The sequence below is a fragment of the Ranitomeya imitator genome, chromosome 2, assembly GCF_032444005.1.
Source record: "Ranitomeya imitator isolate aRanImi1 chromosome 2, aRanImi1.pri, whole genome shotgun sequence".
NCBI classification, from domain to species: Eukaryota; Metazoa; Chordata; class Amphibia; order Anura; family Dendrobatidae; genus Ranitomeya; species Ranitomeya imitator.
Window position 1 is genome coordinate 834,645,966 of NC_091283.1, and position 14,755 is coordinate 834,660,720.

Here is a 14,755-nt window from a genome sequence, read left to right on the forward strand (position 1 = left end):
TGTATATAACCCTTATCAAGTGCAGTAAAGCCCTCATATTTAAACTGAAGTCTCCTTTATTAATCTGTGGAATCCATGTTCCTGGCTACAGGTGGCCTGCACGGGTACAAGGTCCCCACAACACCAAAACCTACACTGTGTGATAGGTACTACGTGGCACTATTATTATTTGGAACAATATGGCAGTACTATATGAATATAGACAGCATGCTATTCTACTATGCTATGGCAGAGGTGGATGGTTAGGGGGAGATATCTTCACATAACTTTCTATATGGGTTAAGACTGCTCACCTCTGGGACCCCCAAATCTCAAGATAATAGAGGTCCCCTAATTGCCTGATGCCTGACAACAATTTTATCTATCCAAGAATAGGTATAAATATCTTCGGTCTAAGTGAGTCAATGGCACTGGTGAGTCCTAGACTTCATTGGAAAGGCCATTGGTATGGGGGTGGTCCGACCTCGATCAGGTGGTTTGGGGCTTATCAAACGTTTTACCAATGGACCTCCGCCACTCTTCAGTGACCAGCAGAGGAGTTCAGCTCTGCATAGGACCCTTGTGTGCACACTTCTGCATTAACTTTGAGGCTCAGGCCTCCCTACTGGACAATTTATGTAAATTGCTCCTCCAGTCTAGAGGACTCCTTTATATTTATTTTATAAGGGGACATGGTATGTGGTGACTGTTCTCGTATAAATCTGACCATAGAAAATGTGAATATAATGGATGTGTGCGTAGGAAGGGGTGGGCAAGACAAGTTGTGGTTTCAATTCCGTCTTTCTGCAGTGGAGGGTCCCATTCTTAGCAGAATCTGAAACTAGAGGATGGGGGGTTGGCGTAGTGCAACTGAATACAACAATGAAAACAAAAAAAAACAAACATGAGTAAACAATTAACTATAGTGTGAAAGCGGAAACCAAAGCCTCCTATGTGCCATATGTTCTTCACCAATAACGCTGCCCCTGTAACTGGGGGGTGGTGGGGGTATCATCCAGATTGTTGGAAATCATTGAAAGCCTAATTCCTCAGTAAAAGGGCTCCCCACTTACCTTTTTTTTTTAAGAATAATGCAGCAGAAAGGACTTTTTCTAAATGGGGATCGGCTGATGATCAGATGATCGTCACTTTTCTGACAGGTGAACTCCCAAGCAGTCAATTTAGCATTAATGAAGAAAAAAGTTAATGAGAGAGCGAAGCATTCTCCTCTGTCCTGAGTCCTGCAGAGTAGCAACTTTAGAGGGGGTGGAGCGCCCCCAAGGGTGGCGGGGTACTCGGAGCCGGGCCCTTCGGTTCTCAAAGGGGATGTCACGGTGGCTGACTCGGTCCGTGGCACTCGGGAGGTCCGTTGTAAATTGGGGGGAAGGTCTTTAAAGGGATAATGTTCGTGACGCCACCTGTGGTGTTCGGTCAGGGTGACCGACGCTGCTTAGGGGTCCGCTGGGGTGATGTTATGGCAGCTAGATGGTATACCTTCCTACAGGTGAAGTGTGTCCCCAGGGCTTCCCAGAGGTGTAGATAGTGGATGGTGTGAGGCGCAGTGAATAACGAGGACACAAGGTTGCAGTCTCTTTACCTTTACTGAAGGCTTCAGCATCCACAGTCCAGAGCACCAGACCACAGGGCAGGCAGACTTCGGCCGGTCTGAAGGCAAATCCAGAGTCCCCTTATCCAGGTGGAAATCAGTAGCTTCCTCTAGCGCCTGAGTGTTGTAGTACCTTACTGCTGAGCTTCTCGGTAAGGTCCTCACAACTATTGTAGATTTTATGTCTCTCTCTCTCTGTCCCCCAGATGGATAGGACAAACCCGTATGACCGGTGGCTTGAGGCTTTTTACAGGGACTCTAGCACGCCCCGGCCTCCCATAGTTGCCACCGTGCCTCCTGGGTATAGGTGCGGATCAGCAATGTGCAATTAACTGTCCTGCCGGTCTCTGGAGCAAGGCATGGAGACGATTGCTCCCTCGGTGTTCCGGCCACCGGATTCTGCGCCTCAGAAGGAGGCAGCCTGTTGCAGGGCAGAACTCCTTCTGGTTTCCTCTCCTTTTGCTATGACTTCGTTTCTCACCCTCTACAATACAATTCTCCTTCAATGTCTCTTTCTTAGGATGCTGCCGCATCGGTAGGCAGTCGCAGCTCCGTGGCCTTCTGTCTAGGCCTCTGACAGGATCCCACCCCTGTCAGGGACCCACTACCTGAGCGGAGCTCAGATAGCAGCTCACTGGGTGAAGCCCAGCCAGCTTCTGTCTAACTTCCTATCCAGACCACCAGCTTTACCTAATTGTGAAGAGTGCCCAACATAGCTCCCCCTGGTGGACTGGAGTGTGAAGTGTGTTGCATGTTTGTGATACCTGGTAAAGAGATCTCCTTTATTGCCTCCAAACGTAACATCACTCCCCCCTAGAGGAGAATGATATTACTGCAATGACCAGGACCCTGGGGCGCTGCATATACATCTGTCGTGTGTGTATATACAGATGCAATCAAAATTATTAAACCACCATCACAAATTCATTTTCTTAGCCAAATTTCCAAAGTTTTGCTGTTTGCAATAGATCAATGAACAATGTAAGTTGATGAACGAACACTACTAATTTAACCTATATAACAAGTGTTTTCTACAAATTCACTGCAAAATTCCACTTTTACAGTCTCGGGATTATTCACTCTTCGTGACAAACATCTTAGTGGAAACCCTCTGGCTGTTATGACCTGCTGCCCTTCTGGCTGTTATGACCTGCTGCCCTTCTGGCTGTTATGACCTGCTGCAATCATGAAGAATAGCCAGACACCAGCTTCAGGCAGCGATCCTGAAGAATCTTAGTTCATAACTTATAAGCAAAGGCCTGCAGGACACTAATAATCTTGGGTTTCGGGCTGCAGCTGCCTTCTTCAAATCCCTCCATAAATTTTCTATGGAAATCAATTCAGGCGAGTGTGACGGCCGATCCAGAATCTTCCAGGACTTCTGAAACCAAGCCTTAGTGGACTGTGAGGTGCTTGGTATCATTGTCCTGTTAGAAGGTCCAATAATGCCCAGGCTTTATCTTCTTCACAGAAGACATTTTGACCTCTTTAGGGTTGGTGTACACTGATATATCTTTTTTGGAATAGTGTAGTAGAGGGAATTATTTGATTCAAAGGCATTCAGTAAAAAACACATTCTGCCTTATATAAGTGATTTTTACTTATAAAACATAGAGATATTGGGCCTCAGTTATGCAATCTGCCTCACAGTAAGACTGTTCTTGTGGCCCCTAGTAACCAATCAGAGCTCATCTTTCATTTCTTAAACTGCTCTTGTCAAATGAAAGCTGAGCTGTGATTGGTTGCTATATGCAACAAAGACAGTTTTACAGAGAGACAGTTTTAATATGCCTCAGTGAGGCCTACTGTGCGCTCTTGTTTAGTTTCTTAGTAAAGGCCCTAAAATTATAAAGCGGCATACCCTCAATGGAAGCAAAATACATGGCTGCTATGAAAACAAGCCTTTGACAGAAGGAAGTATGAAGTGACAAATAATAATTAACCAGTCACTGTCATTTCTTTCTGATCATCTGCAGACCCTTTAGGCCCTAAATAAAAACATACCCCCACTATACCCTGCCTATAAAAACATGTCCCACAACTCTCCCCATGAACACAAATCTACCCTACACCATATCTACAAATAAATAATGCTCTACAAAGTGCCCCTGAATAAAAACATGCCCCATTTTGCACCCCTTGAGTAAAAATCTGCCCTTAAATGTGCCCCTGAATAAAAATATACCTCATGTTGTGCCCCTTAAGTAAAAATATGCCCTAAAATGTCCCTTTGAATAAAAAAAGTTACCAATATTGTGCCCCTTGAGTAAAATCATGTCCCTAAATATGCCCTTGAATAAAATAAAAATATGCCCCATATTGCGGCTGGAGTGACCCACCAGGGCAGCGGGTTACTCGGTACCGGGTCCAGTCTTAAAGGGGATGTCACGATGGCTGCGACCCAGTCTGGGGCCCTGGGCATCCAAGTAAAGGGAAAGGTCTTTAAAGGGATTTTGTAGTGTCTATGTTCGTGACGCCACCTGTGGTGTTCGGTCAGTTGGGACCGTCGCTGCTTAAAGGGGTCCTTTGGGGTGATGGTATGCAGCAAGATGGTGACGCTTCCCACAGGTGAAGCGGGGTCCCCAGGGCTTCCCAAGTGTATGGCAAGATGGTGTAAGCTGATGAATGCACAAAGAACGAGGACACAAGTTTGCAAAGTCTTTTACTTGGTTTACTGATGGTAGCAGTCCTCAGTCCAGGGTACCAGGTGTAGGGTAGCTGTAGTCCGGCCGGCTTGGAGGCAATAGGAGATCCATCTACCAGGTGAGGTCCGTAAGCCTTTCCTACTTGCGCCAGATGGCGAGGTCCCTGCGGCTTAAAGCTTGCTGACAGGGTCCCCTCTCTCCTGTCCTAAGACAGATGTCTGTACGATAGGCAGTTTGAGCCTGTTTATAGGATCTCTTAGATGTACCGGCTCTTAAGGTCACTGCTTCACCTCAGACTTATTACAGGCAATTGACATATAGTACTATGCCCTCTGGTTCTGTCGCGCGTCCTGGAGAACAACACGACCTCGGGCTCCCGCTACCCGGTTCTGCACTCTGACTGCCAGGTTGTCCTTCTGCTGTTCCCCTGCTGAGCCACTTCCTCCTCTGTGCTTCTTCGCCCTGAGCTCCTCCACAATTCAACTCTCTTTCTGCTTCTCTTTCCAGGGTTAGCAGCTCACTCGTGGCTGCTCGGCCCCCACGTCTGCTTCAGATGTCCTTCTCCTCTCCTGCAGATCAACTGTCTCCCCCTACTGTGTCTCCCTCAGACTAGCTAGCTCCTTCTCCAGACCAGGATACATGTAAGGAAGCTCCCCTGAATCCGGGTCCTGAGCTCCCCCTCCTGGCCTGGATTCAGATGTGTTGAATGTAAGTCCCTTACCTGATAGAAAGAATCCCCCTTGCCTCCAAGCATGAAATCACCCTCCCCGAAGGGAAGGCAACATCACTGCAGCAATCGGCTACCTGGGGTGCTGCACGGCCATTGAATAAAAATATACTCTAAATGTCCCCCTTGAATAAAAAAAAAAACCCAAAATGTCTCTCTTGGGTAAAATCATGCCCAAAAATTTACCCCTGAACATAAATATGTCACAAGATGTACCTTTAAATAAATAATGCCTTACTTTGAGTCGGTAAATAAAAAAGACCCTCATACTGAATAAATATTGCCCCACACTGTGTAAGTCAAGGCAAATATGCCGTCCTAGGTGCAAAATAAAGCAAAAACTCTCATTGTGCCTGATACAAATATGCCCCAAAAATTATCGTAAACCCCCAGTAATACACACCCTGCATCTTCACACACCGTCACTCACAGGTGACGTCACCACCGGGTTCCCAGACTGATGGGGCAAGCGCAGCTCTTGATTCACGAGTCGCATCTAGACTATGTACATAGAATAGGGTTTCAAATATTTTATCCTCATTGTAGTTCATAGCCGATGCTTAAATTCACATGTATCTGCAAACGTGGGAGTAAAAGATCTTGCATGGGAAGTCTTGAAAAATTGGCGACATTTTCCTTCAGTACAGGACTTGTGAATATGTCCGCCTGATAATCTGCAATACACTGTGTGCAGATTTATTAGGCAAATTGTATTTTAGAGGATTATTTTTATTATTGATCAACAACTATGTTCTCAATCAACCCAAAAGACTAAATATCAAAGCTTAATATTTTTGGAAGTTGGAGTGTTTTTTTTTTTTTTTAGATTTGGCTATCTTAGGAGGATATCTGTTTGTGCAGGTAACTAATACTGTGCAGACTTATTAGGCAACTTAATAAAAACCAAATATATTCCCATCTCACTTGTTTATTTTCACCAGGTAAACCAATATAACTGCACAAAACTTCGAAATAAACATTTCTGACATGCAAAAACAAAACCCCAAAAATTAGTGACCAATATAGCCCCCTTTCTTTATGGTGACACTCAGCAGCCTCCATCCATAGATTGTCAGTTGCTTGATCTATTTACGATCAACATTGCGTGCAGCAGCCACCACAGCCTCCAGACACTGCTCCGAGAGGTGGACTGTTTTCCCTCCCTGTAGATCTCACATTTTATGAGGGACCACAGGTTCTCTATGGGGTTCAGATCAGGTGAACAAGGGGCCATGTCATTATTTTTTCTTCTTTGAGACCTTTACTGGCCAGCCACGCTGTGGAGTAGTTGGAGGCATGTGATGGAGCATTGTCCTGCATGAAAATCATATATTTCTTGAACGATACCGACTTCTTCCTGTACCACTGCTTGAAGAAGTTGTCTTCCAGAAACTGGCAGTAGGTCGGGGAGTTGAGCTTCACTCCATCCTCAACCCGAAAAGGTCCCACAAGTTCATCTTTGATGATCGCAGCCCATACCAGTCCCCCACCTGCACCTTGCTGGCATCTGAGTTGGAGTGGAGCTCTCTGCCCTTTACTGATCCAGCCTCTGGCCCATCCATCTGGCCCATCAAGAGTCACTCTCATTTCATCAGTCCATAAAACCTTTGAAAAGTCAGTCTTAAGATATCTCTTGGCCCAGTCTTGAGGTTTTATCTTATGTTTCTGTGGCGCCCCAGGGTCCTGGTAAACACAGTAGTATTGCTTTCCTCACGGGGAGAGTGATGTTACGTTTGGAAGCAATGAAGGATATCTTTTATCAGGTAATCACCATACACACAATATGTTCACACTCCAGGCCACAAGGGGGAGCTTTTGATCCTATTCCTAGGTGACTCCCCTGCATATGCATATATATTGTGGGTTGGAGGGAAAGTTAGTCAGAAAGTGCCAGGAAGCAGACTGGAGCAGTCTGAGGCAGGAAGAACATACGAAGGGGCCGTGTAGTCTGAAGTACTACAGCTCCTAAAGATAGAGACATACAGAAAGCCGAACATTGTTCAGTGAGCGTGCAGGAAAGCAAAGCACAGGAGAGTGACACCAGGGGGAGGACAGCAGCGAAAAGACTGTCTCCCTGGCAAAGCACAGATAACCGGTAGCCAGATCACCGAGGTTGTAAGGGACTCTAAGACTTACATCAGAAACCAGCAGGACAGCTGAACTGCAAGTTACCTGTCTGCCACACACACTTGAAGACACAGTAACATATAGAGCCTGGGGCGTGATAGAGTCCCTGTACCTGTCATACAGGTATTGTCCTATCCTATATGAGGGACAGAGAGAAGAACTGTGAGGACCTTATCTGAAGCCATAGGCAGTAAGGGACTACAACACCACCACGCTAGAGGAAGGCTTTTAACTCCACCTGGTAAAGGGGACTCTGGATTTGCTTCCAAACCGGCCAGACCCTGCCTACCCTGTGATCTGGTACCCTGGACAGTGGCTGCCTGAAGTCCTCAGTAAACCAGGTAAAGAGACTGCAAACCTGTGTCCTCGTTCTTTACTGCACCTCTCACCATCTTCCATCTACACACCGGGAGCCCTGTGGATATACTTCACCTGTGGGAAGGTATACCATCTAGCTGCCATAACATCACCCCAGAGGACCCCTTAAAGCAGCGTCGGGCCCCACTGACCGAATACCACAGGTGGCGTCACAAACATAAACTTTATTCAATTTTCCCTTTTACATGGGCGCCTAGGGCCACGGACCGGGTCACCTCCATCACATCCCCCTGTGAACACTGGACCTCGTACCGGGTACCCCACGGCCCTGGCGGGCGACTCATCTTGGCATCACGAACAGGATGGACTGACCCTGAGAATCGGGTCATGTGCGCCTAAGAGACTGTGCCTAACTGTGTTTAATTGTGAGACTGTGCACTGTGAAATGCCGCCAAAACTGCCACCACAATAGCGCCAAGAGGAGCCCTGGAAAAGAAAAGTCGTGGGCAGGAACTAACTGTGGGGCGTGAAAATAATGGCTGCCTACTCCAAGTACTATTGTACCATGTGGACATGTCCATCAGCAACAGAGATCCACCTCATGATCCTGAATGGCGGAAGGAAGAGAAAGAAGAAGCTCCGCCCCCAAAGGAGAGAGCGGGAACCGGAGAAGGACGCAGAGAGCAACGTGGAGGACGACATGGCAAGCAGCCCGGAAACAGAGCGGGGGGTGGAAGCAGAGGACTCCCCCAGCCACCTGGATGGAAGCCGCGGCGAGCCGTCACCAGCCGTCCCTGAACTCCTGCAAACCGGAGTGGAAGGACTCATAGACCAGCTTCTGCGGATGCAGCTGGACGCCGGGACCACGTGCAAGGTGGCGCCAGGAGAAGAGCTGCAGGAATCGCGTCCCGTCCAACGGCCCCCGATACCAACAGAGGAGATCGGCACCGGAGACACTGCAGCGGAAGGTAAGGAGACCGACCCTGCCCCAGTAGCCGAGGAACTCCTAGTGGGCCCGCTAGCTGCACCACCCCGCTATGGATTCATACGGATCCAGATCCTGGGGGAATGGGACCAGGCCACGGGGATGGAACATTTCATGAAGACCCCGATCCAGCCCACCAGCCTGCCGAGTGAAATCTGTGCGGAAAGGACTATCTACCGCTGGGTGAACCCTGGGACAGATCTTATAAGGTTCCCCAAGGCAGAAAAGAAGGAAGGAGAGGTCCTAGAGGTTCTGAGCTAGGAGGAATACCAACAACAACTTGTCCATAAATGGGAAGCTAAAGAGGAGGAGTACCAGGCCCGGCGCAAAGCCTTTGATGAGAGGGACCTATGTGCTAAGGCCCAGGCCCGCAAGGACCGCCAGACAAACCAGGCCCCGCTGAAGCAGGGCACAGTGGTAGCCTTCAGACTAAAGAAAGGTTGGGGTTTCATTAAAGAGCCAGGCCTGTACGCGGAGATCTTTATCAATAGGAGAGACGTGGAGTCCCACCTCTGGGAAGAACACCCGGACAGGGACCTTTACCCTGGCGATCGTGGGTCGTGGGTCTTCCATCTACACACCGGGAGCCCTGGGGACACACTTCACCTGTGGGAAGTTATACCATCTAGCTGCCATAACATCACCCCAGAGGACCCCTTAAAGCAGCGTCGTTCCCCACTGACCGAATACCACAGGTGGCGTCACGAACATAAACTTTATTCAATTTCCCCTTTTACATGGGCACCCAGGGCCACGGACCGGGTCGTCACCGTGACATCCCCCTGTGAACACCGGACCTGGTACCGGAAATCCCATGGCCCTGGCGGGCGACTCATTTCTTGTTCAAAGGTGGTCATTTTTCAGCCTTCCTTACCTTGGCCATGTCCCTGAGTATTGCACACCCGCAGCGTTTACTGATCATCTGCATACACAATACAGTTGCTCTGAATTTTATAAAAATTTCAGCAAAAAAATCAATTCACACACAATTTTCTCTGTTGTTATTTATTTATTTATTTATATATGATACATATATATTACATCAACAATGTTCAATATATCAAAAAGAAAATACAATCAAGAAAGATGAATTAACGAGCATTATGTGACACTAAAATTCACATCAATGATATCAGAAATATTCTAAAATTATAAGATGAGGACATGAAGAAATGAATGCTTCTGTACGTTCAGTAACTACTAAAATATTATACTAAAATATACTAAAAAGAATATAACTATTATAATACTGCTCCTATGTACAAGAATATAACTACTATAATACTGCCCCTATGTACAAGAATATAACTACTATAATACTACCCCCTATGTACAAGAATATAACTACTATAATACTGCTCCCCTGTGTACAAGAATATAACTACTATAATACTGCCCTTATGTACAGGAATATAACTACTATAATACTGCCCTCTATGTTCAAGAATATAACTACTATAATACTGCTCCTATTTACAAGAATATAACTACTATAATACTGCCCCTATTTATAAGAATATAACTACTATAATACTGCCCCTATGTACAAGAATATAACTACTATAATAATGCCCACCATTGTACAAGAATATAACTACTATAATACTGCTCCCTATGTACAAGAATATAACTACTATAATACTGCCCCCTATGTACAAGAATATAACTACTATAATACTGCCCCTATTTATAAGAATATAACTACTATAATACTGCCCCTATGTACAAGAATATAACTACTATAATACTGCCCCCTATGTACAAGAATATAACTACTATAATACTGCCCCCTATGTACAAGAATATAACTACTATAATACTGCCCCCTATGTACAAGAATATAACTACTATAATACTGCCCCCATGTACAAGAATATAACTACTATAATACTGCCCCCTATGTACAAGAATATAACTACTATAATACTGCCCCCATGTACAAGACTATAACTACTATATTACTGCCCCTATGTACAAGAATATAACTACTATAATACTGCCTCTATGTCCAAGAATATAACTACTATAATACTGCCCCTATGTCCAAGAATATAACTACTATAATACTGCCCCCTATGTACAAGAATATAACTACTATAATACTGCCCCCTATGTACAAGAATATAACTACTATAATACTGCCCCCTATGTACAAGAATATAACTACTATAATACTGCTCCCCTATGTACAAGAATATTACTACTATAATACTGCCCCTATGTCCAAGAATATAACTACTATAATACTGCCCCCTATGTACAAGAATATAACTACTATAATACTGCCCCCTATGTACAAGAATATTACTACTATAATACTGCCCCTATGTCCAAGAATATAACTACTATAATACTGCCCCCTATGTACAAGAATATAACTACTATAATACTGCTCCCTATGTACAAGAATATAACTACTATAATACTGCCTCTATGTCCAAGAATATAACTACTATAATACTGCCCCTATGTCCAAGAATATAACTACTATAATACTGCCCCCTATGTACAAGAATATAACTACTATAATACTGCCCCCTATGTACAAGAATATAACTACTATAATACTGCCCCCTATGTACAAGAATATAACTACTATAATACTGCTCCCCTATGTACAAGAATATTACTACTATAATACTGCCCCTATGTCCAAGAATATAACTACTATAATACTGCCCCCTATGTACAAGAATATAACTACTATAATACTGCCCCCTATGTACAAGAATATTACTACTATAATACTGCCCCTATGTCCAAGAATATAACTACTATAATACTGCTCCCTATGTACAAGAATATAACTACTATAATACTGCTCCCTATTTACAATGGTGTTGCATATTATTATTATTTACTAGTTTGGGAGGTTTATGGCACCTGTAGCTTTCATAATACATATACCAGTGATGCTAGTTTTAAGTTTTCAGAGGATAAAATGCAACCACTTTGGATTTCATCTGCATGAATGTTCTCTGTTGACATTGGATGTACATTCTGCTAATTGCAGGTTACATTTACTGAAGATTCTGTGCCTATTTCATCTGAAAAAAATGAATTTGAATCTGTTTTGTCTCCATCTCTAAAGTCCCAGAAGATCAAATGCTTCATGTAAGTCTTCCATGTCATAAGGAGGCTGTATGGAAAGAAGGAATATTGGGTTAGTCTTCAAGAGAACCTGAAATATAATATTTTAATTGTAAATGGTCTCTTTGCACCATCTAGTGGTTGCCAGTGGTGCTGCATTTTTAAAATTTTGCTGCATTCCGCTAAATATATTTATAAGCCAAGTTTTTCTAATGTGACTATCCCATTAAAGTCCTTTACATTATATATATATATGTATATACTTGTATTTACCTCTAAGATGCGCCTCAGTTTTCTGGAGAGTCTCACCGAGTTCTCATGCAGTCCATCCCACGCTTCAAATCTTCGCTCACGAGTCTCCACAAAGGTATTCCAACAGTAGAAGTAATCTACAAAGGAATAAAAATGTAAGAAAGGATTACAAATGTGAGAAATGATATTCTCCGTGCAGATGTAGCAGAGTCGAATGTGTCATTTAACCGAAGCTATGATGACAATCCGATATATGGGCGCCATCTCTCCTCTCATTTCTTACCTTTGTAACTCATGACTGCCAGTCGTACCCCCGCCCTCTGCAGCCTTCGCAGACCCTCGGGCTCCGCGTTCTGTTCCTCGCAGAAGTACAGTCTGGCACTGAAGATGCGGAGGGTAAGGTTAGGGTGGTTGCGCAGAAATTCGGCAGTGCGCCGCGCACAGTCGCAGCACGGGCTCCACGAGCTGAACCAGGTGACCCGGAACGCCCTGTTTGGATCATGCCCCAACCAGATGGACAGGTAGCGCAGGAACAGGATCTCTGCATGGCAGTTACTTCGGTTGCGCAGGTAGCCGAAGTCCATGGCGCAGGAGACTGAGCTGTACCGGCGCTTCACTATGTAGCACAAGTAGGTCTCATGCCGACCTCGGGCCCAACGGAGGTTCTTGTAGTGGTACAGGAACTTGTGGCGCTTCAAGAGCAAACTAGAGGGTGAAGGGAGTTTATAATGTAAGATGGATCATGGAGGACACGCTGCATGCATAAAACTGTATACAGTACATCCAGGCTGGACTGGCCGGCAGGAGAGCAGGAGAATCCTCTGGTGGGCCGCAACCCTCTTATATGAGCTGTACTTGGCACAATACACTTGACTCACTATGTACAGACAAAAGCGGCATCTTATTCATGTAACAATCTACCAGATCATTGCTATAAAAATGTGTGATAGAGGATAATATCACATTTCAACGTAGCTGAAAGGTGGGGACCTGGAGTTAGTTACTGGTGACCCCGGTTCGACACTGGGTACATCCAATACTAGTCACAGCTGAGGGTTTGCTACAATTGTATCCAGTCTGGACAATCATCTGTGAGCTAAAAACATCGTCGGGCATAATGTTTGCTACAATGTATCAGTGTGGAGTGCAGGTGACAGAGGATTGGATGCAACTGTAACAAAGCCTCAGCTGTGGGTTGTCTGACTTGCGGCAGATTGATTAATGCTGCAGTAATTTAGGCGGCCTGGAATTAGGTTTATGCTAGTTATAAGCCGAGGACACTACAGCGCCATGTACTGTGTAGTGGCCATTCCTGGATACTGCAGCTCAGTGTTCATTGACTTCAATAGGAGCTGAGCTGTAGTACCGGGGGACAGCCACTATGCAGTGCATGGCGCTGTGCTGTTTTCCAGTTTTTTACTATGTAGACATCCAGGCAGCGCTGGAGCTGGTGGCAGATGATTCGGGGGGGGTGCTGGTTTTCAGACTCTCCTGAAAATGATGCCAGGGACAGGTCATCAATAAATCAGTCCTGGACAACCCCTTTAATAAATGTGGTGTACCTTACAGCTTCCAGAATCCCGCTGCATTTTGGATAGTAAATCTGCCCCTATGCCTCTTATAATGGAGAATGGGGTGCACCAGTGGACAGCGTATAATGCCAGCCTAGATTAGATTCGTCTTTCTACTGATGGTAAAATATAAGGAGCATGCCTTAGTATACAGGATGCATGGCTTTGTAGGAAAATTTGGTGCTAAGTAAGGGTATGTGCACACGTCCGGATTTTTAGCGTTTTTTTTGCGGAATTTCGCCATAAAAACGCTATAAATCCGCTAAAAAAACGCTAACATTATGCATCCTATCATTTAGAATGCATTCCGCATTTTTTGTGCAGATGTTAGCGGTTTTTTCCGCAAAAAAAACGCATACCGCAAAAAATCCGGACATGCTCTATCTTTTTGCAGATTTTCTGCGGATTTCCTATCAAAATGGACATTCCGGAAAAATCTGCAAAAACTCAGCAAAAAATCAGCGCAAAAAACGCGCAAATTCCGCGAGAAATCCGCGCGAAAAAAGCACGCGGATTTCTGGCAGAATTCTCCGGATTTTGTCAGGAAAAAATCCTGACGTGTGCACATACCCTAAGGGTATGTGCACACGTCAGGATTTCTTGCAGAAATTTTCCTGACAAAAGCCGGACATTTCTGCCAGAAATCCGCATGCGTTTTCACCGCGATTTTGACGCGTTTTTGACGCGTTTTTGTGCGTTTTTTCCCAAATGCATAGAATTGCGGGAAAAATGCAGAAAATCCGCAAAAATAATGAACATGCTCATTTTTTTTACCGCGATGCGTTTTTTTCACAGAAAAAAACGCATCCATGTGCACAAAACATGCAGAATGCATTCTAAATGATAGAATGCATAATGTATGCATTTTTAATTAGTTTTTATAGCGTTCTTAACGCGGAAAAAAACGCGAAAAAACCTGAACGTGTGCACATAGCCTAAGAGTTTTCTTCCACTGTGATAAATCCCATGCTTCTTTGTCTGCTGTAGGTTAAGGCTATGTGCACACGTTCAGGATTTCTTGCAGAAAATTCCTGAGAAAAACCTGCGTTTTTGCCGCGTTTTTAATGCGTTTTTGATGCGTTTTTATCCGGACATTTCCCAATGCATTTTATAGTGGGAAATCTGCAAAAAAAACCCGCAAAATTAATGAACATGGTGCATTTTTTACCGGAAAAAAACGCATCATGTGCACAAAACATGCAAAATTCATTCAAAATGATGGGATGCTTATTGTATGCGGTTTTTTTGTGGTTTTATAGCGTTTTTATCGTGAAAAAAAAAACGTGAAAAATCAGCAACGTGTGCACACAGCCTTACACTCAACAGCTCTGGCAAATATTAAGAGACCACCACATGAAAACCCTGCCATGGCCGCCCAATCTCCAGACCTGAACCCCATTGAGAACCTCTGGAATGTAATCAGGAGGATGATGGAAAGTCACAAGCCATCAACAA

General features: G+C 44.7%; 1 protein-coding gene across 1 annotated transcript; it reads right to left on the bottom strand.

The window, feature by feature from the left end:
- Positions 1 to 10,823: 10,823 nt before the first annotated feature.
- LOC138667830 (single-stranded DNA cytosine deaminase-like) lies at positions 10,824 to 12,429 on the bottom strand. The gene is made up of 3 exons (XM_069755918.1): positions 12,013 to 12,429; positions 11,751 to 11,866; positions 10,824 to 11,526 (listed from the first exon to the last, which is right to left on the bottom strand). The coding sequence occupies exons 1-3, from the start codon at positions 12,311 to 12,313 to the stop codon at positions 11,473 to 11,475; spliced, it is 471 nt and encodes a 156-aa protein (XP_069612019.1). The 5' UTR covers positions 12,314 to 12,429; the 3' UTR covers positions 10,824 to 11,472.
- Positions 12,430 to 14,755: the final 2,326 nt, after the last annotated feature.